The sequence below is a fragment of the Lolium perenne genome, chromosome 7, assembly GCF_019359855.2.
Source record: "Lolium perenne isolate Kyuss_39 chromosome 7, Kyuss_2.0, whole genome shotgun sequence".
In the NCBI taxonomy this organism is placed as follows: Eukaryota; Viridiplantae; Streptophyta; class Magnoliopsida; order Poales; family Poaceae; genus Lolium; species Lolium perenne.
Window position 1 is genome coordinate 325651934 of NC_067250.2, and position 24842 is coordinate 325676775.

General features: G+C 50.1%; 1 protein-coding gene, 1 long non-coding RNA gene and 1 other non-coding gene across 3 annotated transcripts; 2 read left to right on the top strand and 1 right to left on the bottom strand.

The window, feature by feature from the left end:
* The first annotated feature begins 399 nt into the window (after window positions 1-399).
* Window positions 400-474, top strand: TRNAA-AGC (transfer RNA alanine (anticodon AGC)). The gene has a single exon. It is a non-coding gene; the product is annotated as a tRNA-Ala (tRNA).
* Window positions 475-6347: 5873 nt separating this feature from the next.
* LOC127319169 (uncharacterized) lies at window positions 6348-10234 on the top strand. The gene is made up of 2 exons (XR_007862438.1): window positions 6348-6663; window positions 10169-10234. It is a non-coding gene; the product is annotated as an uncharacterized lncRNA (long non-coding RNA).
* Window positions 7256-14468, bottom strand: LOC127319168 (disease resistance protein Pik-2). The gene is made up of 3 exons (XM_051349382.2): window positions 13377-14468; window positions 10041-10661; window positions 7256-9218 (listed from the first exon to the last, which is right to left on the bottom strand). Exons 1-3 carry the CDS (start codon window positions 14466-14468, stop codon window positions 7362-7364), a joined length of 3570 nt encoding a protein of 1189 aa, XP_051205342.1. The 3' UTR covers window positions 7256-7361.
* Window positions 14469-24842: the final 10374 nt, after the last annotated feature.

Genomic DNA, 24842 nt, shown 5'->3' on the forward strand with positions numbered 1-24842 from the left:
CAATATAATCGTTGAGGGTGGCGCAAGACTGTCGTTGAGGTAAAAAAAAAGAGAGAGAGACTAGGAGCTTACTTGAATCGATACGTACGACCCACACCACACCTGTTTACACATCATCCTTGGCGCTCGATTTAAAGAGATTTATGTACTTGTGAAGATAATCTCGGCCGTATTCCGGTTTCGACGCTGATCTGGGGTCAGGCGACGCCCCATCGAACTGGGACCAAGGCGTGCGTTTCAGCGGCCTCAAATACTGCATATTCTAGCGACGCGCATCAACCTCATCTCCAAGGCTATGCAGCCATGTGCCATCGGTCGTCGCCGCCGGACCCGGACATGGAAGCGGCAGCATGGTTATTTCTGATCAAATTAGTCTGACACAATGTCATCATCAAGCAAGGGGATGTAGCTCAGATGGTAGAGCGCTCGCTTAGCATGCGAGAGGCACGGGGGGATCGATACCCCGCATCTCCATTCCGTTATCCTTTTAGCTGCGCTTCTGACATCCTATCTTGATCTTGTATTCCTTTAGAGCATCTCCCCCGAGGTTGGGTGTAATTTTTGGTTTCTAGCGACGAGTCCAGGATGGATGAATTTTTTTGATGAAATACGGTTTGTTCAGACAAAATTGAGCGAAACTCATTCAAACATAAACGATAATGATATTTAACATATATAGGCGAGTTCGTACATAAATAGGCCGAATTCATATATATATTTGAATTCGGCGACAGGCTAACTTAAACTAAAACTGGTCTTTTACAAGCCGAAATGGCGGTAGAAGGCCGTGGTCGCCACCGCCGTCGTCGTCGCTCGAGTTGTCGGCGTCCTCGGGCGGCGGCGCCTCGTGTCAGCGGCTAGAACCCTGGCCAGGGTCGCCGGCGCATGGCAGCGTCGGCCGGTAGAGGTCGTCGTCGCTGCTCTCCTCGAGCTTGATCAGCTCCCTGGGCGCGGCGTTCCTTCGCGCGGCTGGTGCGGCGGCACGGACGTCGAGTTGCCGGCCTCCTGGCGCTCCCAGTCCCGCCTGGACCACTCCAGCGCGGCGTCGATCGGGAGGGTGTTGTCGGCGGGCACCAGGTCTTGCAGCAACCTGGCGATCGCCTCCTCCACCGCGGCGTCCTCCGCACGCTTTGCCTCCTCCTCGGCGAGCTGGTTGGCGGCGGCGGTGGCGGCGGCCTCCTTCTTCGCGGTCTTCCGCTTCCGCTCGCGCGTTGGAGAAGCCGGCTGGTCGCGGATGACGAGGGCGCTGCTGCTGCGCCCTCGTGTCGGCATTGGAGACGCCGCCTCCTGCTTCACGGGGTAGCAGCGCGGGGTCACCGATCCTCCGGACCTAGAGGCGGACCTGGATCCTAACGAGGAGGAGGATGGCCCCATCCTCCTCGGTGTCCAGGAACTACCGTGTCGGCGTGACACAGTAGCCGCTTCCGGCGGCGGCATCCCCAGAACTGGGGAGTTCCCAGCCTCGATGTGCGCGAGCACATTGGCGAGGGTGCGGCCAGGGGCGCTTTTCCATCGGTGGCGGCCATCGACATTGTTCCTAGCGGGAGGAGGAGGAGGGCCATCATACGCGGCGAGTTCCCGCTTGTACCTGCGCCGGAAGAAGTCCGTCCACGCCTCGTAGTTGTCCGGCTAGAATCGCGGCTCCGCCTCCAGGGCGGCGCGACCAATCGGCGGCGGCGGGATCGGGACGCCGTCAGCGCTGAGTCGCCATCCACCCGGCGCGCGGAAGTCTGGCGGCGCCGGGTAGCCCGCCATGTGGAGGAGCCGGCCCTCCCATTGGTGGAGAGAGCGGCGGCCGAAGCCATTGTTGGCAGCGCCATCATTCGCCATTCTCCGCTAGTTCTTGCTCGATGCGGCGAGATTGGGGAAGATTGGGGAAGATGAGAACACGGAGACGGCGTGGTGAATGCGGGGCAAACGCGGTAGTTCGGCGATAAATAGAGGTAGGCGCGTGTAAAACCGAGGCGACGACATTAACTCGCCGCGTGGAAGCCACGCGTCCGGCGAAGACTGACCGGCGGCAGGCTTTTACAGCGCTCGGAAGACGATGCGATGAGGACGACGATCGATCTCTCTCGCCGATAAGCTGGGGCCACCAGCCGCATGGGAAGTTTCCTCAGCGTTTCCGTGCTTTCGTTTCGTCCGGAATCCCCGAGCGCTCCCCGAGGGGCCGAGATGGCCTGAGCTCCCCGGACGGATGAAAGCCTAATCCAGATGAAAACGAGAAACCGAGGGCGCAACTGTACCGTTTTCATCCATCTGGATAAAAAAAAGCGTCCTGCAGGCTCGTCTGGGAGACGGCTATTGCAGCTGCTTTTGACGGAGCAACTGAAATTTGCTGCATTTTTTTGACAGAGTGCTGAATTGCAGAAAAAAGATTACGAAATTGTCGGCTATGATACTACCAACTTCTCTTTATGATCTTTGCTTTTGCAAACACAATATGTACTGTACGCTTGCCGAAACTGAATCGTGGACAATGTTATTGCCGATATATTAGAGCATCTCCAGCCGGCGCTATTTAGCGCCGGATGGATTTATTTTTTAGCCTGGAGAGACCTATTTTTCCAGCGACGAGCCTAAAAGGGATGAAAACTTTTGATAAAATATTGGAAATTTAGACAAAACTAGGCGAAACTCGTTCGAACATAAGAGAAATTTAAAGATATTTAACATATATAGGCGAGTTCGTACATATATAGGCCGAATTCGTACATATATTTGAATTTGAAAAAATTGAAACATAAACTTAAACTAATAACGGTCTTCTACATGCCAAAATGGCGGTAGAAGGCCGTGTGGTCGCCGCCGCGGTCGTCGTCGCTCGAGTTGCCGGCGTCCTCGAGTGGCGGCGCCTCGTACCAGCGGCTAGAACCCTGGCCAGGGTCGTCGGCGCGTGGCGGCGTCGGCCGGTAGAGGTCGTCGTCGCTGCTCTCCTCAAGTTTGATCAGCGGTGCGGCCCTGGGCGCGGTGTTCGTTGCCACGGCCGGTGCGGCGGCTTGGACGGCGCGTTGCCGCGCGGCAGCCATGTCCAGCAGCCGACGCTGCTGCTCCGCCTCCTGCCGCTCCCAGTCCCGCCTGGACCAGTCGAGCGCGGCGTCGATGGAGAGCGTGTTGTCGGCGGGGACCAAGTCGTTGAGCGACCTGGGATCACCTCCGCCACCGCGGTGTCCTCAGCGCGCTTGGCCTCCTCCTCGGTGAGCTGGTTGGCGGCGGCGATGGCGGCGGCCTCCTTCTTCGATGACTTCCTCTTCTGCCTGCGCGATGGAGAGGAGGGTTGGTCGCGGATGATGAGGGTGCCGCTGCTGCGCCCTCTGGTCGACGGTGGAGACGCCGGCTCCTTCTTGACGTAGCACGGTGTCGCCGGCTTAGGTGCCGATTCGTCGGACCTGGACGAGGAGGAGGACAGTGCCATCCTCCTCGGGATCCAGGAACTACCGTGTCGGCGTGACACGGTAGCCACCTCCGGCGGTGACATCCCCAGAACGGGGGAGTTCCCACCCTCGATGTGCGCGACTACATTCGCGAGGGTGCGGCCAGGCGCGCTCCACCATGGACGGTGGCCGGCGGCGTTGTTCCTAGCGGGAGGAGGAGGAGGGCCGTCATACGCGGCGAGTTCACTCTCGTACATGGGCCGGAAGAACTACGTCCACGCTTCGTAGTTGTCCGGCCAGAAGCGCTCCTCTGCGTGCTGCTCATCACTCAGAGTGATGAGCACCGCGTCGATCTCCCCCTCCAGGGCGGCGCGACCCATTGGCGGCGGCGGGATCGGGACGCCGCCCGCGCTGAGTCACCATCCTCCCGGCGCGCGAAAGTTCGGTGACGCCGGGTAGCCCGCCATGTGGAGGAGCCGCCCCTTCCATTGGTGGAGAGTGCAGCGGCCGAAGCCATTGTTGGAAGCGCCGTCGTTCGCCATTGTGATCGCCGCTAGCTCTCGCTCGAGATTGGGGAAGATTGAGAACAGGGAGACGGCGGCATGGTGAATGTTCGGCGATAAATAGAGGTCGACGCGCGTGAAACGGAGGCGACGGCATTAAGTCGCCATGTGGAAGCTACGCGTCCGGCGAAGACTGACCGGCGACAGGCTTTTACAGCGCACGGAAGACGATGCGATGAGGACGACGATCGGTCTCTCTCGTCGATAAGTTGGGGCCACCAGGCGCGCGGGAAGTTATCTCGGTGTTTCTCATGCTTTCGTTTCGTCCGGAGTCTCCGAGCGCTCCCCGGAGGGCCAGGGATGGCCTGGGCTCCCCCGGATGGATGAAAGCCGAAATCCGGACGAAAAAGAGGATCCGGGGGCGCGACTGGGCCGTCTTCATCCATCCGGATGAAAAAAGGCGTTTGGGGGCCTCGTTGGGGAGACGACTGAAGATGCTCTTACGTCTAAGACAGAAGGCTTAAAATCAGCCCGGCTTTAAATTAACGAAACCAGCAACTGGCCAGGAGTTACAACATGAGTTACAACACGCACATGCAAAAGAGCATACTAAAACCCACAATAGAAGACAACACACGCAAAAAAAGTCAAGTCGAAGCGCCAGCTTATCCAAGATAAGGGAGCCTTGTCTTCGGTTGAACCAGAGACCAAAGACCAAGTCCACACCGTCAAACCTCCACCGCACCAAAACTGCAGCCCAAAGGCAACTCGATGACGGGCAGATGACCTAGCAGAAGGATCCAAAGGAGAGGGGTCGTGGGCCAGATGGAAATTAGATGAAGTAGCATCCTACAGAAAAAACGCTTAGCTCCGCTCCGTCCCCCGCGGGCGGAGTCGGGCGAACAACCTAACCCCCGCGCCGCCAGGTTCCGCTCCTCCCTCTCCTCCCCTTCGCCGCCGTCGGCGCAGGCCGCCGGGCAAAGTCCCGTGCGGTGCCGGCGGCGGCGGACATGCTCCTACCCGCGCGCGAGGCGGGCGACGCGGGGTCGCCCGGTGCGGGCGGCGGTGCGCTCCGGTGGGCGTAGTTCCCGGCGGCGGCGGCGGCGTTGGGTGACCTGGTGGCGACGGCGCGGCCCCTTGGCGGCGGGGCGGCAGGGTGCTCAGCGGCGGCGCGGGCGGCGCAGCCCTGGCCCAGATCTGGGCCTGTCTGGGCCCCATCTGGGCTTGGGCGGGCCAGGTCTGGCTTCCCGAGGCCTGCTCCCGGCGGCTGGTGGGGCGTTTCTTGCTGAGGGTGGCTTGGACGGCGGCGCGTGGACTGCAGCGCGGCCACGGGAGCTTCACGAGCCCGGTGGGCTCGGCCGGGCCAGAGGGGCCTGGTTTGCTCCCCGTAGCCGTTGCTCCGGCCCGTCACCGCGCCGGGCGGTGGAGGTTGCGCCCTCCCGCGTGGCTGCTGCCCAGGCTCTCCTCGGCTCGGGGTGTTTCCGATCGGTTTCATCGGTCCTCGTCAGTGGGTCACGGTGAGACGGCGGTGGTTGTTGCGTGACCGTGGTGGCGCGAGTTCGTGGGCGGCAAGGTTGGCGGAGCTTGACGGAGTGTCCGGGACCGTGGGACTTTGGGGGATGGGAGAATTCCCTGTCGACGGCCGACACCGACGCGGTGACGCTCGCGGGCGCCACCATTCCTTCTTGAGGGGCGTCGGGGTTTCCCCTTCCCACTTCCCTTCCGCATACCGGGGGAAACCCTAGGCTTGTCCGGGCAGCAGCGTCGTCATCGTCGCATCCCTTCTTGAAGGTGCTGCCTTGGTATGCGGCGCTACGGAGGGCTAAGCTCGTGGTGGGAATCTTTCGGAGGGCGCAGCGGTTGCGGATCATCAGCGTTTTCGTCGATCCGACTTTGTCATCCTTTCTTTCTTTTTTCTTCTTCTTGTGTTTTCTTTTGGGCTTTGTCGGTGGTCTCTATCTTGTATCAGTTCGTTGCTATATTAATATAGCGGGGCGAAAGCCTATTTCGAGGATGGACATTAGATTGGTGGTTTTCGGACAGCAAGTGCGATTGATTTCTAATGTGATTTCAGAGTGTGTTGTATGTATTTGACATTTTTGGTGTCGTCAATCACGCGTGTGGCAGATTGACTTAGTGAAGATATTTGTATATATGGCAGGCGTGATGAGAGGGCAATTTTGGGGGGGGTTGATGAGCGCTTGTGGACGGTTGAGATGTATTTTTTCTTCCAACTTTGTCTAGACTCTTTAAACCGAGGTTTTTTGGCGTTCAAGTTTCGAGATCTGCTTGCTCCAAAGAAGAAGCTTTGTTTACTTTCCTTCTTTTTTATTATTTGTTCTGAGAATTTCCAAATCCGCACACATACTCCTGGAGATCGTGCAAGTTTTCGGTTATGCTGGGCCAGCTCAGCCCATCAGCCCATCATTGCAGTGCGGCCCGTAACGCCGCAATACCTGCCTGCCATGCGTCTTCGTCCAGCGATGACATCTGAAGAAACCGAAATCCTACTCTGGATTCGGGGAATCACGGCGGGAGGACTGACTGATGGCCCTCCGGCGACGGCGGGTGGTCAGGACCGCGGTTCTTCGTCGACGGTCGTTGCGCGTTCGAGGAATCACGGCGGACAACCTACTTATGGCCCTCCGGCGACGGCGGCGATCGGGACCGTGGTGCGCACGCTGCGAGGACGCTGGAATGCGATGCGGGTGGCACATCGACCGGCGACGACGGAGGTGACTAATGAGAGGGCAGCAAGACATGGTAATCAACTCAACATTTGACAGGTGCATGTTCTTTTTTTCCCCTCTTAGTGGCTGATAGTTTACTGTACTTTTTTTTTTTATTTGCGAGACTAAACAATGGAAACATTTGATGTACAGTAAAGTGTCACCAACAATTACATCACTGGTTCCCTCAACTTTCTGACAGATTTAACTATGGGTACATATTGCCATGAAATTTCCCTTTTTATTCGTACCAATGATAAAAAAAAACAATTTCCATATTGCTTCAACTTAATTACAGCGAAACATTTGCTGCAGCATGTCACCAAAAATTACTGAACTGTTCTCATCAACTAATCCGCCCCTTAATTTTCTGACAAACTGCCATGAGATTTCCCTATTTGATTTATATACCAAATGGTAAAAGCAATTTTAAGCACAAAAACAAATCATAACATACTTAGAGAAGGAGTATCAGTTTTAAGTACTAAAGTTGCAACTCCAACGAACACTTGTATGCTAGTACACTATATAACTGGATCAACCACAGCACCCGGTGAAGGTAAGCATAAATCCAACCACCCGTAGATGACTGCTGGTAGTATATTTATACCAAATATATGTTTATAACAAATAAGCACACAAGCCATCCAAATAAAAGTATACACACAAACGAGGTTGCAAAGGCTGAATCCAGGCCAGCTAGTGATGACTGAAACAAAAAGGATATAAATAGTAAAAATGCCGACACTTCAGGTTCAGGACAATCGTGGCACTCCTTCGAGCTTCACCACAGGGTTCTTTGGATGGTTGGCAACCAGTTCCTCAAGGTCTTTCTTGATCGCTTCATCATTGGTACCCTTGATCAATACTTCCTTCAGCTCAGAAAGATGATCCAGGTTAGTAAGCCGAGTGTCCAACTCCATGGTATATGATGCAATGGAGCAGTCAATCTTTAGAAGCTCAAGATTCTTCATCGATTTTGACCCAAAGATTACCTTTAAACTGGACCTGCAAGTGACCTCTAGGATCTTCACCTTCTTGAAGGTATCCAACTCCAAACCACTCATCTGGGAATGAAAATGGAGCTTACCATTCTCAGGCTGAAGCTGTTTGACTCGAAGGTGTAGAATACATAGCTCTTGTAGCTTGCCTAGAAAATCCATGGCATCTTTCTGTAGAGTGTCTATCTCCAGATCCAACTTATTCAGCTTTCTAAGAGGGTTTCCTAGTGGAGGGTTTCTTAGTGGCAACTTATCTTTGAGCCCATATAGTGTAAGACTCTGTAGGTTCTCCCAAGGCAGGGTGATGTCATCCAAGCAACTTTGACTGCCCTCGTCGAGCTGCACTAACAAGGATTCCAAATGCAGAAGACATGAGATTGCAGAGAAGAAATTCTTGCTGTTACGCTTGTTGATGCCAGATACTCCGAGCTTGCGCAATTGGGTCAGCTTCTTGAGCTCTTCCACAATGGCCCTCCCTCCTGAAGCACGAACATTAACAACACCAAGCGTGTGCAGCGCCGTCAGTTTACCAATCCCTCTTGGCACCTTAACACCAACTAGGCCACGACCTGTGCAGAACTCTAGCAACCTTCTATATAAGGCCGGTGGCGTTGAAGCTGAGACTTTGGTGCCGGCACGGACATACTGCAGCTTTTGTAACTTGCCGATGCTCTTTGGCAATGCAACTATGGAGGTATGCCTCACATCTAGAGTCTGCAGCTGCCTGAGATCACCTAGTGAATTTGGCAGACGGGAGATCTCACTGCATCCCCGTAAGGAGAGAAACTTCAGGCGAAGCACCCGCTTGACCATGGTCTTGAGATCTTCATCCTTCACACCCAATGCGTCCTCCAGATCAAGCACCCGAAGTAGCCTCATGCTTTTTGAGATGAAGAATGATTCCCAATTCCCAAGCACTGTCAGTGACCGTAGCCGGGAAAAGTCAATGCTCTCGAACACAATTATGTCTCTATCCCAGTCTTTCAATATGATAAGGTGGCGCCCGGTTCGTTGGGTGGATAGAACACATTTGGGCCCAAGTTCAAAAACAAGGTTCTCCTCCGTTCCTTGTGACACAATGTACTCGCGGATAAAGCCATTGACCTGGCATGCGACCATCCTTGTGTCACTGAATGCAGTGGTGACAAACTTTGGATTCTGCTGGATTATGCTCAGATCAAGCAGCCTGGAGAAGAAATTCTCCGCTTTATCCACTGCCGATTCTTCTTTACTGTCTCTTGAGTAACCTTCTGCAATCCACCTCCTCTCTAGTCTCCTTCGCCGAATGTTGTGACGTCGAGGAAAAATTGATAGGTAGAAAATACATGGCTTGAGGGAATCTGGGCAAGTACGGAAGTAGTTATACATCCAGTCAAATAGGCCCCGCAGACTATCATACTCTGGATTAGTCTCTAGATGGTGCATAAATTTGTCATTCAGTGAACGTACTGTCTCCATCAATGTTACTGTCTGTGTGGCCAATAAGGAAGCTATAGAAACAATTACTTTGGGAAGACCTCCACACTTGAAAATAAGTTCTTCTAGCTGATGTTGAACTAGCTCTGTAGCATCGTGGCCAATTAAAGCTGATGTTGAATTCTTCCTCTGTACCTATTGTTCAAACACTTTAATTAAGATTAATTAATCATGGTAAGCGTTAATTGCATTCTCATGGTTCTGCCCCAGATAGAGTGAGCAATCCAGGAATAATTATAGTACAGTAAATGCATGGATCGGTTCAATAAATTTGTTCAATAAGGAAATTAGTTATCCACATGTTTTGAAGTTATCCTATAACCGTGTTGCTTTCTGTTTCTGGATAGGAAGACAATGATTACATATGAAATAAATGCCACCAGATGTACTTTATATATTTCACAACTACTACATGAAAGCTATTTTGAGTTTTATGAGGTGAAAATGACACCAATAATCAGGAAAAGTGTAGTCACAATATATGTACTATTTGATATTTGTATTTAACAAGCTTACAAAATAATTTCGAAATTGCTTGTTAGAGACTATGTCTCTACCCAGTGATTTTATAGCTAGTTGTTTACTTGCTTAATTACTTCAATATTTTTCGAAGCTTCATAAAAATATTTCTGGTACATTTCCTAAATATGTACATATGATATGTCATAGTTACACAACGTAGTTAACATTTGCACTTGAAAAATAAATTTGTACATAAAATTCGCGTCAGTGCATTAAATTTTGTACTTCACACATGGTCGTGTCCCTTTTCTGTTCTTTCCAAGTGGACATGATAACATGTTCATCAAAGAAACACTATATAGTACAGCTTCTGAGGACCGAGCAGGAACTCATGCCTGAAATGTGAAGTTTGTACGGACGTTCATGCAAGAAACGCTCAATACTATAGCTCCAAAATAAAATATGCTAGATGATATAGTTTGTAAGAAAACTCACCTCTTTCATGAAGAGCTCCTTGGCTGCATCAGCTTCTAGACCTTTGACATTAAAGACTTGATCATCATTATTTGTGCAATATGTAGCGATGCTGGCTTCAGTTGTAATGACAATGATAATACTTGCAGAAGGTCTTGATACCAATGCAGCCTGTATTAAGTCCCATTCTTCTTTGGACTGGAGGTCATCAATAACCACGAGACACTGATGTTGGCTCAGAAGCTCACGGCACTCTTTAATTGGGTCTTTTTCTGAGTGATGATCTGAAATCAAGCTCCTTGAAAAATCCCTTAAATTGAATGGATGTGATACGTCCACCCAACTGTACTTGTTAAACTGTTCGCTCTTAAGCATTCTATCATAGTACAGGCTTCTAACAACAGAAGATTTCCCAACGCCAGCTATCCCCCAAACGGATATAACTGGGGAATCGTTCATACGTGCCCTTGCTGTATACCTGCCAAGTTCATTCATTTGTGGCTCTCGTCCAACAAGGGGATAATTGGTCATCCATTCAAGAATCTCTTGCTTATTGTTGGAGTGAATATCTTCCAAGGACAAATGTGGGCTCACTTCGCATGCCATTCGTTTCGCTTCTTCGTTTCCGTAGTCTTGAGAACCCTGCAGGTGGGGTGAGAGGTGTTACCATGGAATGAAAGACGCAAGGTACATAAAGAACATTTTTTGTTTTTTTTAAGGTGCATAATAAACTTCAAGTACTAATTTGCTTGTCCTTGCAAAAAAACTATAGGATCCAGGAGGTAGAAAACGAGTCTTGGTAGAATTAAATGGGTGTATATCACGGTTAAACCGGTTAACTGTCACATGTTAACTTGTGCATTTGAACAGGATTTCTAGTAAAATTGGAGATATCTCTCTTTCAAATTTTAACATTTAAGAGTTATTCTCTGCCTGTGAAATCCGGAAACTTTGTGGAAATCTGTCGGACAGTTTCTGTCTGGCTCGATATTGGGACACCTCCACAACTAATAAAACAATTGTTTGTTCAAATTATAGTTAGCACTAATAGAGTTGAGATCTGAGGATAGATCTCTTTTGCTTCTGTGTGGTGTGGTGTATATATTTCCATATCCAATGTTCTCTAAACATATACTACCTCTGTCCATGTATGCATAAGCTATTTTCTGTACACAACTCGCGTCGATTTAAACCGAACGGAGGGAGTAGTACTTTTATTTTTTAAACAGAAGGCTCGAAAGACCGGCTTTGAATTAACAAAGCCATCAACCGGCCAGGAGTTACAACAGGACACCACACCACACACAAACACCACGGCAGGAAAGATACACGGGTACATATAGAACGAATTACAACACTGCACTACGAGCGAGGACAAGCTTGCAGGAGTGCAGACCGCCGCTGTTCGACACCAAGGACACCGACCGGAAGCACGGCGAGGCACTGCCCGGAGCAGAATTGTAGTCTCTATTCTGAGGAGAACAGCCAGGACTCCGAGCACCAGAAGCACCAACCTGTTCTCATGCCGAAGAGGGCCCCTGCCCACTCGCCTGGTTCGAAGGCGTCGTACCATCGGACATGAGAGAGGCTCACCCTAGAGCCGCAGAGGTGTTGGGCTCCGGACCCGACGCCACCCTGGAGAAGACTACCTTGACAAGGATCACACCATACCGGCCGCACTGCCGAGCACTTGGACATCCACCAACGACGAGAAATCCGCCAGGAGCACCTGCAGAGGACGGGGCAGACTGTCGTCGACGCACACATACGGGCTAGAGATCACCGCAGCTGCACAGGACCGACATTGCCCAAAGCTGCAACCTTCAGCTCTGCCAACGTACCGAAACCTCCCCAGGCGGCGCCTCCAAGAAGGTCACGGCGCAACAGCGCGTCGCCGCCGCCCAATCAACAAGATTTGGACTTTCGTCCGGGAGGTGGGGGGAAGGTGAGCAGGAGCCCAGGACAGCAGCTACAACCTCAGAACCGACGTGAACCGTAGCTCCACGCCGCAGACGCTGCCCGTCGCCGCCTCACAACCCGAGGAGTCGAGGACGCCGGACCGAGGCACCCACCACGATGCCCGCCGCAGGACATCGGGGGAGACGAACCAGCGCCCTCGCTGCTCGCCGACCAGACGCATCGAGGCCGCCCACCCGAGGCAGCCCTGATGAGGCCCAGACCTAGGCCCGCTGGCCTAGATTTGGGCCCGCCGCCGCCACCCATGGTCACGGCGCGCCGTCGCAGGGCCGCGCCAGCCGGCCCGAAGCCAGAGCCGCGCCGCCACCCCGCCGGAGAAGCGCCTTCACCACGCCGTGGTCAAGCCACCGCGCCGCCGCGCCAGACGCCAAGCACGGCGCCCCCACCGACCGCGCCAGCCCGCGCCACCACAGCCACGCGGGGGAGAGAGAAGCCCCGCCGGCGCCGGCGCCCCGGGGCTTTGCCCGGCAACGCCCTCTGGCGGCGGCGAGGGAGGGACGGGGGGAGGAGGGGCTGGAGTTGGGGAGGGCTAGGGTTTCGCCCTGCGCTCGCGGGAGCGGCAGGACGAAACGGGTTCCAACTCTGGTCTTTTTCAATTTAAAGCTTGTTCCCTTTGTGATTTCAGTAGTACTTTTATCCGTAACCTTTTTAGTGGCAGTAAATCAGACACAGTACAAGTATTGTTAGCTCCTTTCTGATATTCTTGGCAAATTTGGCTGGATCAGTTTTTTTTTTTGTAGAAATTAGCATGGGGTTGATGTTGTATCCTAATCCTTTGACTCTTAATTTCTCATGTGTCTTTCTTCGGAACACACCCAATGTGAAGAAGCTAACTCTCAAACTAAACCAATCATGTGTTATTGACCACATTATGGATTATTCAGTGACTGTTTATGCATGTACTATGAAGAAAAAACCTATAATTTTTTCCTTGCTAGGGTGATGTATCTGCAATCACGGATGAGCTAGAGGTCTGTAGGTGTTAAATTCAGTGTTGGAGAAATGTATTGGTTAATTATGGTAAATAATCAACTCTAACCATCATCTGAAAACAATCATTGTTGACGCGATTAACTTTATATGCTTCAGGTATAAGCGATTAAGCCACACACGGTGTTCATCGATTCACTAAGACCTGGCCTAATTAATTAAGGGCATTGGAGGTTCTAAAGTTGTATTTAATTGTTATACTACTTATAAAACTGTTGTTAAAAATGTCTTCAAATTTTCTTCCATATTCAATGAAGACATGTTTAGCAGTGCTCAAAGGTATGCGCTGAGATTTTTATTCATGTTCAAACTAAAATATAAAGTAATATAACAATTTAAAGTTTTAAAATATCTGCTGAATGTAGTCGGTGATATTTGGTGCTTAATTACCTCTTTGAATAATGCACAAACTGAGTGGTCAGGCGAGAACTGCTTGAGCTCCAATGGCTGGTAAGAGTGTCCGATGCACAAGCTTGCAATCTCTAATTGCTGCGTGGACACGATGATCCAGCTGCCATTCTTCATGTCAGGAAGGAACGTCCTCACGGCATCCCAAACCACCATGTCTGTCAGGTTCTCCAAGACAACGATGTAAGTCTTGTTGTTGACTAATTGCACAAATTCTTTGAGGAGATCTTCTTGGCTGGCCTCCATCTTTGCGAGGACATGTGCACCAACGCCAGCGCTTTGTTCTTTGCAACCGTTTGTGTATACCTGTGTCATAAAGCGACGGACAAACTCTCGGGGATCGAAAGGATGCATGAGCTGGACCCATGAGCGACAGGCAAAATTCTTACTAATTTCTGGATCATTGTATGCCTTCCTCATGATTGAGGTTATCCCAAGATCACTGCCTGTTCCCCAAATAGAGATCACCTGAAGAGGTTCGTTGGTGTTGTCTTTGTTGGTGATCAACTGGGTGAGATCTCCTAGGCCTTGCCATCTCCTCGCGGCATCCCTCGCCTCGGCGAGCATGTTGAATGCCGTCGAGCTGAGGGCACTGGCACCGGTCGTGGCTGCCTGATGCTGCGTGACGGGCTTGGAGCCAGAGTCGCTGATGAGGCTGTAGCGCGCGTTCCTGGTGCTCACGTCCGCCACCCTGGCCTTGAGCTGCTCAATATCATTGACGGCCTCGTCCAGCGCCAGCACCGAGGGCGGCGTCCCAATGCATGATGGCATCTTGCGCCACCACCAGCTGCAGCTGGTCTTGTTGTCGAGGTGGATGACGAACTCGATGCAGTCCTCCACATCGTAGGCCAGCTCACGGACCTGCCGCACCCAGGTCATCACCACCTTGTTCTCCACGCGCTCCTTGGTGGCGACGTTCAGGAAGGAGTGCATCATCTCGAATTCGCCGGTGATGAACACGAGGTCTCGCTGCGCGCTCTCCCGCAGCTGGGACTCCTCCTCAATCGCCGACTGGGCCTTGGTTAGCGCACCCTCCACCACCGTCTTGGCCAACCCAACTACCAGGTCCGCCATGGCTGGCAGCTGCTAGCTTTCTCGATCTGGTGTTTTATTCTTGCGAGTACTGGAATGAGTTGTGCTTCTACTGAGAAGAGATGGCCTTCTTAAATGTGAAACAGATGTGCAAGTTTCGGCCCATCGACATTTTGAAATAAATTAATCATCCAGCGACTTAACAGCTAATTGGCTCTGGAGCTACTATTTTTCAATGTCTATCCATCCAAATCTTTGTTTCTTATCTTTCTTAACATCTTCGTACAAGTGGTGGTACGCTATTAGATTTATCACAACTGGTTTTGGAGCCGTCAACGAAGACAGAGGGCCATCACAGACTCACTAGGAAGTGAGCCTAGCTCAACTGGTTGGGGGAGTGGATGTACAAATCCAACACCTGAGTTCAAATCCTCACGGAGATGAATTTAGGTTCCTATTTATACTTGAGGCCCAGACTAGTTCTGGTACTCATGCAATTTATCTTGAGGACTATGCTTTAATCTTAACAAAGATTAAAAATCTTAGTACTCATGCCAAATGGTTGTGTGCATCCCTGGTTGGTGCAGAGGCCGGGAAGTGAAATTCTCCCCATTTAAAGAGGACTGATTCAGAAAGCTCGCCAGTCTCTCCGCCCCCAACCCTCCGCCCCAACCCTAACCCTACCGCACCCCACCCTCCGCCGCCGCCGCCGCCGGTAGCGCCGCCGGGGCAAAGTCCCTCGGGGCGTGGCGGCGGCGGGGGCCCTTCCTCGTCGCCGCGTGGAGTTCGGCGGCCGGATCCCCACCTCCTCGATGCTTGGCGGAGGACGCGCGTGGGATGGGCGACGGAGGCGGCGGCCCTCCTCCCGTCGGTTGTCCCTGGCGGACCGATCGGCGCGGGTGGGATGGGCGGCGCTGCGGTCTCCCTTTTCTCGTCGGCTTCCCACAGCACTCCGGCAGGGGTTGGTGGTGGGCGGCGGCCAGACCCTCGGTCTGCGCCATGCCATCCGCCCCCGCCTCTCGTTGGTGCGTGGAGGCGATCTCGGGCATCTTCCGCGACACGAGGGCGTCCGGGGCAGCAGCCTTGGGTTTGACGGAGGAGGTGGCCTCTTCTTTGCCGGAGAGGGTCGGCCTGCGGTTGGTGGTGGTGGATTTTTGATCTATCATCGCCATCCGGCGGTGAGATGGAGGTGCATGGAAGCCGGCGATGGTGTCGCCGGTGGAGGGTTGGGTTGGCCAGCCCGGGATGGTCGCTGGCGTGGGGGTCCGGCCTGAATAAAGGCGGCGGTCCTAGGGCCTCTCTTGCGTGAAGAGGAGGACCTACCGGAGGCCTGGACTCGTGATCTGGCCGGAGGGTTGAGTTCCGGAAGGCTCCGCCGGCGAATGTAACAGTGCTTTGTCTGGAGTTTGCTGGATCAGAGGTATTCGGTCGTGCGCACCCATGCGTTTATTCCGACCGTTTGGTTCTGGAGGGAGCGGCGCGAAGCTCTTTTTCTGTGTTGACATCAAGTGACTATGGATCCATGATGAAAGTCGGAAGAAGAGAATTTCATGAAGGCCGGAGGGGAGGACTAGCTAAGGGAGGTTCAAGTCTCTGCGCTGTTGAGGGGCTTGCTTGGTGTCCGGGCTTCACAGCAGCGGTATGAAAGTGGGGGCGACAACATATGTGAAGCGCAGAGTCCTACCTTTCAGGTTGAAAATCCAAGGTCTGGCCTTAACTGGTTGTGCCTGGCAGTGACCTTGGTGGAGGCATTGTTTTGAGAGTGGGGACTATCTTCAGGGTGAAAACCTAAGATCTTTGATCGGGCGACGACGGTGTTGGAGCACTGTTTCCTTCTTGGAGACGTCGTTTTTTGGAGAGTCTGCAATTCAGGTGTTGTCATGGTGGTGGATGTATTGCTGTTGTTAGGTCTGTGATACTGTAGCGGGACTTTTGTTTCTTAGTTTTCTTTTTTCCTTTTTTTGGCTGTGTGCATCCGTAGTACCATTAGGGTGGTGCGTTGTTGCAGAGGCTGGGTGTAATTGGTGTCTATCGATATTAATATATTCCCTTTATCGAAAAAAATCACAGACTCACTGCAACAGAGATGACAAGGAAAATTAAATTAAATTAATCATCCAGCCATCACAGACTCCCTATCACACAGATGGCTATGTGAAATGAGCTGGATATTTCAGACGGTATTGGCCATATAAAACAGAAAAGTCTGATGATTTTATTAACAGAATCAAAGAAGTACAACTGTACCCGACAAGATGAATTGGCTTCTAGCTATTTGAACAAAGCAAAGATACTACAGGATGAAAAGTCTAGCATGACAGTATTCAGGATCATAAGTTACATGATAACATGAAAAAGAAAAGTAAAAGGACTCGTAGCTCAAGTTCTAGAAGTTCGCATTTGTGTCGTGCTAAACATTTTGTCCATCACTAGCTTTTGTCTTGTGCTTTGTTCGATGCAGTGATTTTTTTCTCACTTTTTCTGTAAAATTGGGCATTGGGACCATCCTTACTGAGAGAGTATTTAACTAAATAATCATCGAACAGACAGAACAACTAATGGCTTAGATCAATGGATTTGCCCTGTTATAATTTGAAGAATTATACTAATGCCTCGTTAACCACCATTAGTTAATGCACATTGGCCTCCTTCTCGATTGCCGAATTAACCTTGGTCATAGCTCTCGGGCAAGCCCACATGGTTCCCCCACTTGCTATTGTCTGGTATACTATTTGGAAGTGGCGATGCAACTAGGTACAGTTATGCATTAGTTGAATCTGTGCATCAAGATGCCAGAGAGCAAATGCTTACTAGATTAATGGGATGATTTTGGAACATATTGAGGGGTGACACGGATATGAGCAAGTCTTGGCTATCGACATTGTAATTGAATTAATGGATCATCCGCACTGGTAACACCTATTGGTTTGATTGGGACTAAATTTAATGTATTCTATTTTTCAACAGATATTTTATGTATCCTTACAAATCCTGTATCTAATCTTGCTTAGCATCTAGTAGCACAATGGTTTAGTTTCTTCAATCCGACCTAGTAACTTTTCAATATATATTTTTTCTGCTGTAAAAGAGCCTGGTAATCATAGCCATACCATTTACATGGACAATGGGGAGAACCTTATTGAGAGAGTATGTAAGCAACCGATCGCAGAACAGACAAACAAGTAATGGCTTGGATGAATGCATCTGCCAAGCGGTACTATGAATATTTTGAACATGATTGACCAGATCTGTCAGATGAGCTGGATATTCTAAACAAGGTTGGCCAGATCTGTGAGACGAGAAGACTTTTATTGAGATCAGAGCTGTAGTCTGCTCTAAGTGATCATTTAGCTAATTCTAGGCTATTAAAAACCTACTGAGTAATATTTTTCTGAAGGCACTAGTAATGACTTGTAGTATCTGAAAGTGAGAGGACATATATGATGGATGTGCACAATTAACTATTCCTTGTGGAATGTTCAGAGTGGTTGCTAGAAGGTCCACATCAACAACAAGTCTCTATTGGTTTTCTCTGGTGGTATCTTGCATTAAAACTTATATGAGATACATTTCCCTTTCTTAATTCCTCTCTCTACCTCAGATTTTATCATACTTGTCGCAGTATATTCGTAAAAGAGTAAAGAATCCAGAATTTTCATTAACAAACCAGAATATATTACAATTACGCTTGAAAGAACAAAACAAGGGAAATGTATGTTACCAATTTGAACAAAGCAAGAGTTGGCACCCACAACAAAAAAGGCATATGAAGCATAGTCTAACTGGGAAATATTGTCAGCACTTATACCACTTAAAAGAAAACTAATAAGACTCATAGCTCAGGTCTTTAAAGTTCACATCAGGCAGTCTCTTCGTCATGCTAATGAAATAATATGTCGATGACTAACGGCAAGTATTTGTTTTTGTTGTTCTTCGATGTAGTAACTTACCCACTTGGTGTTGTGTAAAGTAGATGACATGTGTTGATGCTAGCTAGCGCTCAGAATTATGCATTGACCTCAGGCTTGATGATGAGAGAGCAAATGTTGAAAAGATCTGGCAAATGAGTTTGGAACAACTTAGTATCAGTTTTGAATTAAAATCTTTGAAGAGCATCTTATGACCAAGTAGTTCACATGATTGGCTCACAAGAATAATACGAAAAAATAATCCATAGCGGAATATCTATCTAATTAAAGAAAATACTAGAATGTAGTTTGTCGGTGCTAATTCCGCTTCTCATCTATAGTTGTATTTGTTAGGATCCGTTTTCTGTATATTTCGAGTTCCATTAATTCCCTTCTAGATGACAGCCCACTTCATTTACATTCTCTGTCTAGATAACTTGTCAACAGCTGATTGAGTTAACGTTCAATTCATATTTTTCAGGCATCACTTGTTACCCACTTTCACTGAGTTACTTCGCTATATATCTCAATGATGAGGTATGGTGCTTGGGATGAATGCACATATACCGTGTTTGCAGTGCTTTCATTTATGATCTTATAATAGTCACCGTGTTTTTTTTTCATACCCACTGGAGGAATCCAATGTGTGCCTACCGTATCTACGGTACCTCCATAACGGATCCATTTCGTGTTGTGTTGACTTTATTATTGGAGAACGTGGCACAGAAGCAAGGAAGTAGCAGGGCTTCTTTGAAACAAGTAGAGTATTTATCCCTGCACTTTCAGTCAAATCGACATTTGGACCTAAAATTTCGTAACCATATTTGAAGATGGTATCTTATGAACATCTTAAGTCAGCTCTGCGTGTTTCTTTTTCAAATTCACCTTTGTTTCCTTTGCAAGCAGACCAGACCTGACGGAGAGTATTAACGGGTGATACTAATCAGTAAAAGTGGCTATGGGGAGACTGAACGTGCACCTTAATTATGTCTGTGTGAAAAACCATCATTAAGATGACTTCAAGTTGACGCCACATCAGCAAAAAAAAATTTGACGTGACATCAGCAAAAACTGGTTTCAAATTAGCCCAGGATTTAGAAGTGAACGGTTTCAGAATTTTAGCCCTTTTCAGCCCCTTTAATAATAAATTTGCCTGATATGTAAGTCACAGAGGTGATGTGAGAACTAGATCTGGGTCTATCCAAATCATCCTTCGGTTTTCTTCCAGATGGCCAAGCATATTTCTTATTTGTTATCTTCATTAGATTCGGTTCATTCATGCTTCTTCTCTAATCTCACATTCACACAACGTATTTTCTAAACCAGAAAAGCTTGAAATGCAGTTTTCAGGGAAGTTACATGAATTATTCAATGGAACTTTGAGATTCAGAAATCATTTGTCCTCTGAAGTCCCTCTTCTTTCCTTCTTTATTGCCTTGTTAACTGTACCTGACAAGATCTGTACACCTACCGCTAAGTCACATGTTGGCCTATGAAGAAGGAAGAATTTAGTTGTTGGGAAGATACAAAATTGCAAGACTGACCTTTTCTTAGTCCAATGGCCTGATCTCTTCGCGTTGTTTAAATCCAATTGAGTGCAACGACTAAGCTGCACAGTACCATCTGTTTATCTAGAATATATGTACACGATTCTACGTCCTCATGTATCTATAATATGGATATATGCCAGTTGAGGGCGACTAGCTGACAGCTGCCAATGTATTACTCTCACTACGGGAACCAGCGGAGGGGCCGACGGCCGGCGGCCGTCGGCACAGCATCACCTGCCGTCGGCCTACGTCTGTGCCGACGGCCGCCGTCGGCACATCGCCGTCGGCACAAGATCGCTTCAAGACATCGCTCGCCGTCGGCCCAGCCTTTGCCGTCGGCACAGACTCACCCGACGGTCAAACGACGCCGTCAAGACAAAGAGCTGCCGGCACGCTCAACGTGGGGCCCGCGGAGCGTCTAACGGCCGTTAGGTCAAGGGAGGTACCGTGCCGACGGCCGCCGTCGGCCTAGACACGCCATCGGAGGACCAGAGCCCCGCCACGCGTCCACGCCTCGTAGCCCGTGCCGACGGCTGCCGTCGGCCAGACACACGACCATCGGAGGACCGTGAGCCTGCCACGCGTCCACGCTCGCAGCCGTGCCGACGGCCAAGCCGTCGGCCCGTATGCCGCCATCGGAGGCCCAGATGTCGCCACGCGTCCACGCCTCTGCTCGTGCCGACGGCTGCCGTCGGCCCAGTGTCCTTCGCCCAGACGCCGCCGCTCGCTCCGCGCCGGCCATTGGCGCGCTTCTGTGCCGACGGCATAGCCGTCACAGCTCGCCATTTGGCACGTCCAGGGGGCGACGGCTATGCCGTCGGCACAAAGTGCCATACCATTTGGTTTCGCTGCATTTCGCCCAAAGACAAAGACGCACAAAGCATATATAGCAAGAATATACATTCAAATGCATCACAAATGTTGCACAAAGACATAATCATCATCAAATGTAGCAACAACATCATCGTGATACAAATATGTGTCATGTAGCACACATAATCATCATACATCGTCGACACATGGCACACACGATCGACGCACACCCGCTAGACACCTAGCTAAGGGAAACTAAGATCGGGGGTCCGACTCGTAAATTCAGGGCGTCCGGCCTTTGTCGAGGTAGACCGAAGTAGAACCATGGCCCGAACCATCGCCAGCAGTGAAAACCCCGAAGCACCGGAGAATGGCGGCCGGGGTGCATCGGTGTGCCCTCGCGCGACGAACCAGAGAGGGTCGGTTCCGCGAACTTCCCGTGCCCTACATGTTTGACAAGAGTTAGCATCTTACACATGGGAAAGGAAAGCGGTGAGAATCGGTTAGGCACAGGACTTACCGGAGTCCGTGCGTAGTATGTGGCCGCGAAAGCTTCCCTCGATGGGCACACCGGAGTCGGCCCCGCCTAGGTGGCTCCTCTTCCTAAGTGCGATCCTCTCTCCGGGCCCGGAAGAACGTCCGACCGCCCGCAAGATAGTTTAGATGTCAAGCGCCGCAGATATAAAAAAAGGGAGGTGGGACTTGTCATGTCTTCGAACCATAAAAGATTGGAACTTACACGACTCGCCGCCTCCTCGGTACTCTTCCCAAGCCGCTCTCTTGAGGTCCCACTCGCTACAACCGTCAAATAGTTCTCATAAGCGGCCGCGTAGGCGGCCTCAAAGTGAGCCTACAATTTCCAAGAAAAGGAGTCATGTCACTTTAGCCATTCAGGGATGAATGTTGGAAAGAAGATGGAAATGAGAAAACTTACATCCGTACGACGGTGTCGAGGAGGCGCGACCGGTGGGTCGCCGGCGGTGAGGGTAGACCTGATCCGCGTGAGGGTCCTCTCGCGGCTTGATCACCCCACTAAGAAGCTTCGTGCGGCCATGCTCCGAGCCGCTCCCCGCCACCATAATCGCCGTCAAGTCGGTCTCCCGCTTCAATAGGATCATCCACCTCCGGATGAAGACCCTTGAACACCGAGCAGTACTTGTCCAACTCCTCTTCGGCAAAGCCGTAGTACTCGGGCAGCGAGGGCCGAGGCTGGCTCGTATCGGGCTGCTTCAGACTTCATCTTCGCCACCCTCCCACCTTCGGTGAGAGGCTCCCCGAGTTCCGCCTCCCGCACAAGAAGATAAATGTTATGTGTATCAAGTAGTAATATGAGGGGAAATAAATGCAAGTTGTTCCATGTATATATGTACCTTGTGCTTCTCGTAGCGCTCGGTCTTGCTGCGGCTTCCCGCACCGTGTGTTCCTCCAAGGCCCCTGGTTTGCCTTGTTGCGCGCGCTCTTGGCGTTGAAGTCGGCGTCTTCGCCAACCCACCTCGCTACCAAGGCCTCAAATGCGTCTTCCTTATTCTCGCACCATAGGGGCATAACCTGAAAAACCAAAACTCATTTGAAGAACACATAATGCAATCCCAACTATGCAAAGAACATAGAGTCTCATTGAATATTTACTTACCTTGAAGTAATCTTCCTTTGTCATCCGAGGATCGTCCCCGATATTGTCAGCTTTCTTGACCCTCGTGCCCTGCTCAGCCTTGAAGTGCCCGATGCGGTATGCTTCTGATTGTACCACCGTTGCCTTGTCAACCTCCTCGACAAGCCCTAGTCGCACCGCCTTCCCTAGCTCAACCATATCATCAGGCACCTTATAATGGGTCTCGCAATCATGCATAAGAATAATTGTGAGAGAGACATGAGTTAGCATAGTGTGGTCATCAACTATGAAGTAAACTCGAGAAGCATGCTTTACCCAAAACTTGGTGTACACGGCGTCGTAAGCTGTCCCAAAGCCCGGCAAGGAGCTGCCTCATAGTCCGCCCAAGTCTCGGCTAGCTTCTTCTCGCCGCCGGGGACCGGAGTGTAAAAGCCCGGCCGCATCGCCTAATAAGAGCTCCAATCATGCTCGACGGCCGGCGAACCCCCTTGTCATATGTCCAATTGCTGCACAATAATCAAAACATTAGTATGCCAATCAGTTATGCACAATAATGAAAACATTAGTACATAGCAAAATGAATCTAAATGTTCAAAATTAAACTTACTCTTTTTCGTTCGGGATGATGAGGGCTTTCGCATCCCGGCTAGTAGGCTCCCTCCTCTCATCGTGGACTTGCGCTTCACCACGAATGCGCAACTTCTTCGGCGCCATCTCCCTCTCCGCCTCCTCGTCCCGCCCCTCCACCTCCATCTCCACCTCCATCTCCACCTCCATCTCCCCTCGCTGGATCGTGTGTGAGCGGACTGGGAAGCCACGTCGCCGTGGCGCAGGGTATGTCACCAAGGAAAGGTCCACCTCCACCTCGTCCTCGTCCTCCACCTCCACCTCGTCCTCGTCCTCCACCTCCGCCTCCGCCTCGTCCTCCAGCTCGTCCTCCACCTCCACCTCGTCCTCCACCTCCACCACGTCCCTCCACCTCCACCTACACCTCCACCTCCAACTCCACCCGTGTCATCGTCCGCGTAACGCGAGCCGGCACGCGTTGGTCTTCCACTTCTAGTGGTCCCGGTGAACTTCGTTGGCTCATACTCTTCAAAATGGAGTTCATGGATTGCTTGCTTCCGCTCATATTGATCAATCACCTGCATTGACAAAGAGTAAACAAGTAAGCATTCATGCCTTAGTAAAATGTAGACACTAAGCAAAAAATAGATACTAAGCATAAGAAGCATATTGAAAAATAGATACTAAGCATAAGAAGCATATTGAAAAATAGATACTAAGCATAAGAAGCATATTGAAAAATAGATACTAAGCATAAGAAGCATATTGAAAAATAAATACTAAGTATAAGAAGCATATGGAAAAATAGATACTAAGCATAAAGGCATAAAGGACCCTCACCTCGAATCATCACTATCATAATGAGGCATTGGGTTCTCATAACGAGGCATTGGGTTCTCATTTTCACTATCACTATCAAGTATCATGTGAGTAATGAGGTTGGGTGGGAATGTCCGGTGGAGTCTCATCATTGAACCCATTGCCCTCATGTAACTTGGTGAGCATTTGTATGTCCTTTAGGTCCACCACTGTTTCACCATGAAGATGTGCCTCGTTCTCGAGGTCCTCAAGACCAATTTCTATTTCGAAATCCCCAAAGTTCTCTTGCTCTTGATAAAAATTCCCTCGTATGTTACAGGGTCAATGTTGTTGTAATCCTCGTCGGAGGGCATGGGTAGCTTACCATGTGGTGATACCTTGAACACGACTTCCCAGCCTTTGAGGTACTCCTTTTGACATGGGTAGGGCAAATAATAAACTTGCTTGGCTTGGTGAGCCACAACAAAGACATCGGCTCCGCTATAGCAGGTTGAAGGCCTAACTTCCACTAACCCAATGGAAGGAGTGCTTCTCATTCCAACTTGTGGGTCGAACTGGCATTTGAACACAACGAGATTGAGTTGTATGTTTGTCCTATTGAATGTCAGCTCGTATACATTCTCTAACCTTCCGTAGTATTCTATGTCATCGGATCCTTTGGTGAAGACCCCAGTATTTATAGTTTTTGGGTTAGGCCGATTCTTCTGGTGATACTCTGTATGGAAGCGATACCCATTCACATCGTACTTCTCATACATTGAGATTCTACGGTTGCAACCCCGGGAAACACATCTCAGCTCATCCGTCATCTCAACGTTGGGATCACCTCCCTACAAATTCAGTTCAAATTGTTTCTTTGCATTAGTTACGTGTAATAAGAGGGACAAGTCACGGATTGCAAAAGTATTGGATAAAAGGGACTTGTTAGAAATTACTTTTTCGTAGAACCAATCCAGAATTTTTTCTTTCCGGGACGACTCTCTTTCAAAAGAATCTCCATCTCCGCATCGTAGGGATCCGTCGATCTCGTCCAATATTCATCCTTGTATTGGCTAAAAGGAAGAAAAACGTATTAGACCAAAATCGAGTTACTAATAGCAAAGTAATTTGTTCACCATTTTACCTTATGAATTTGAGCACTTCTTGC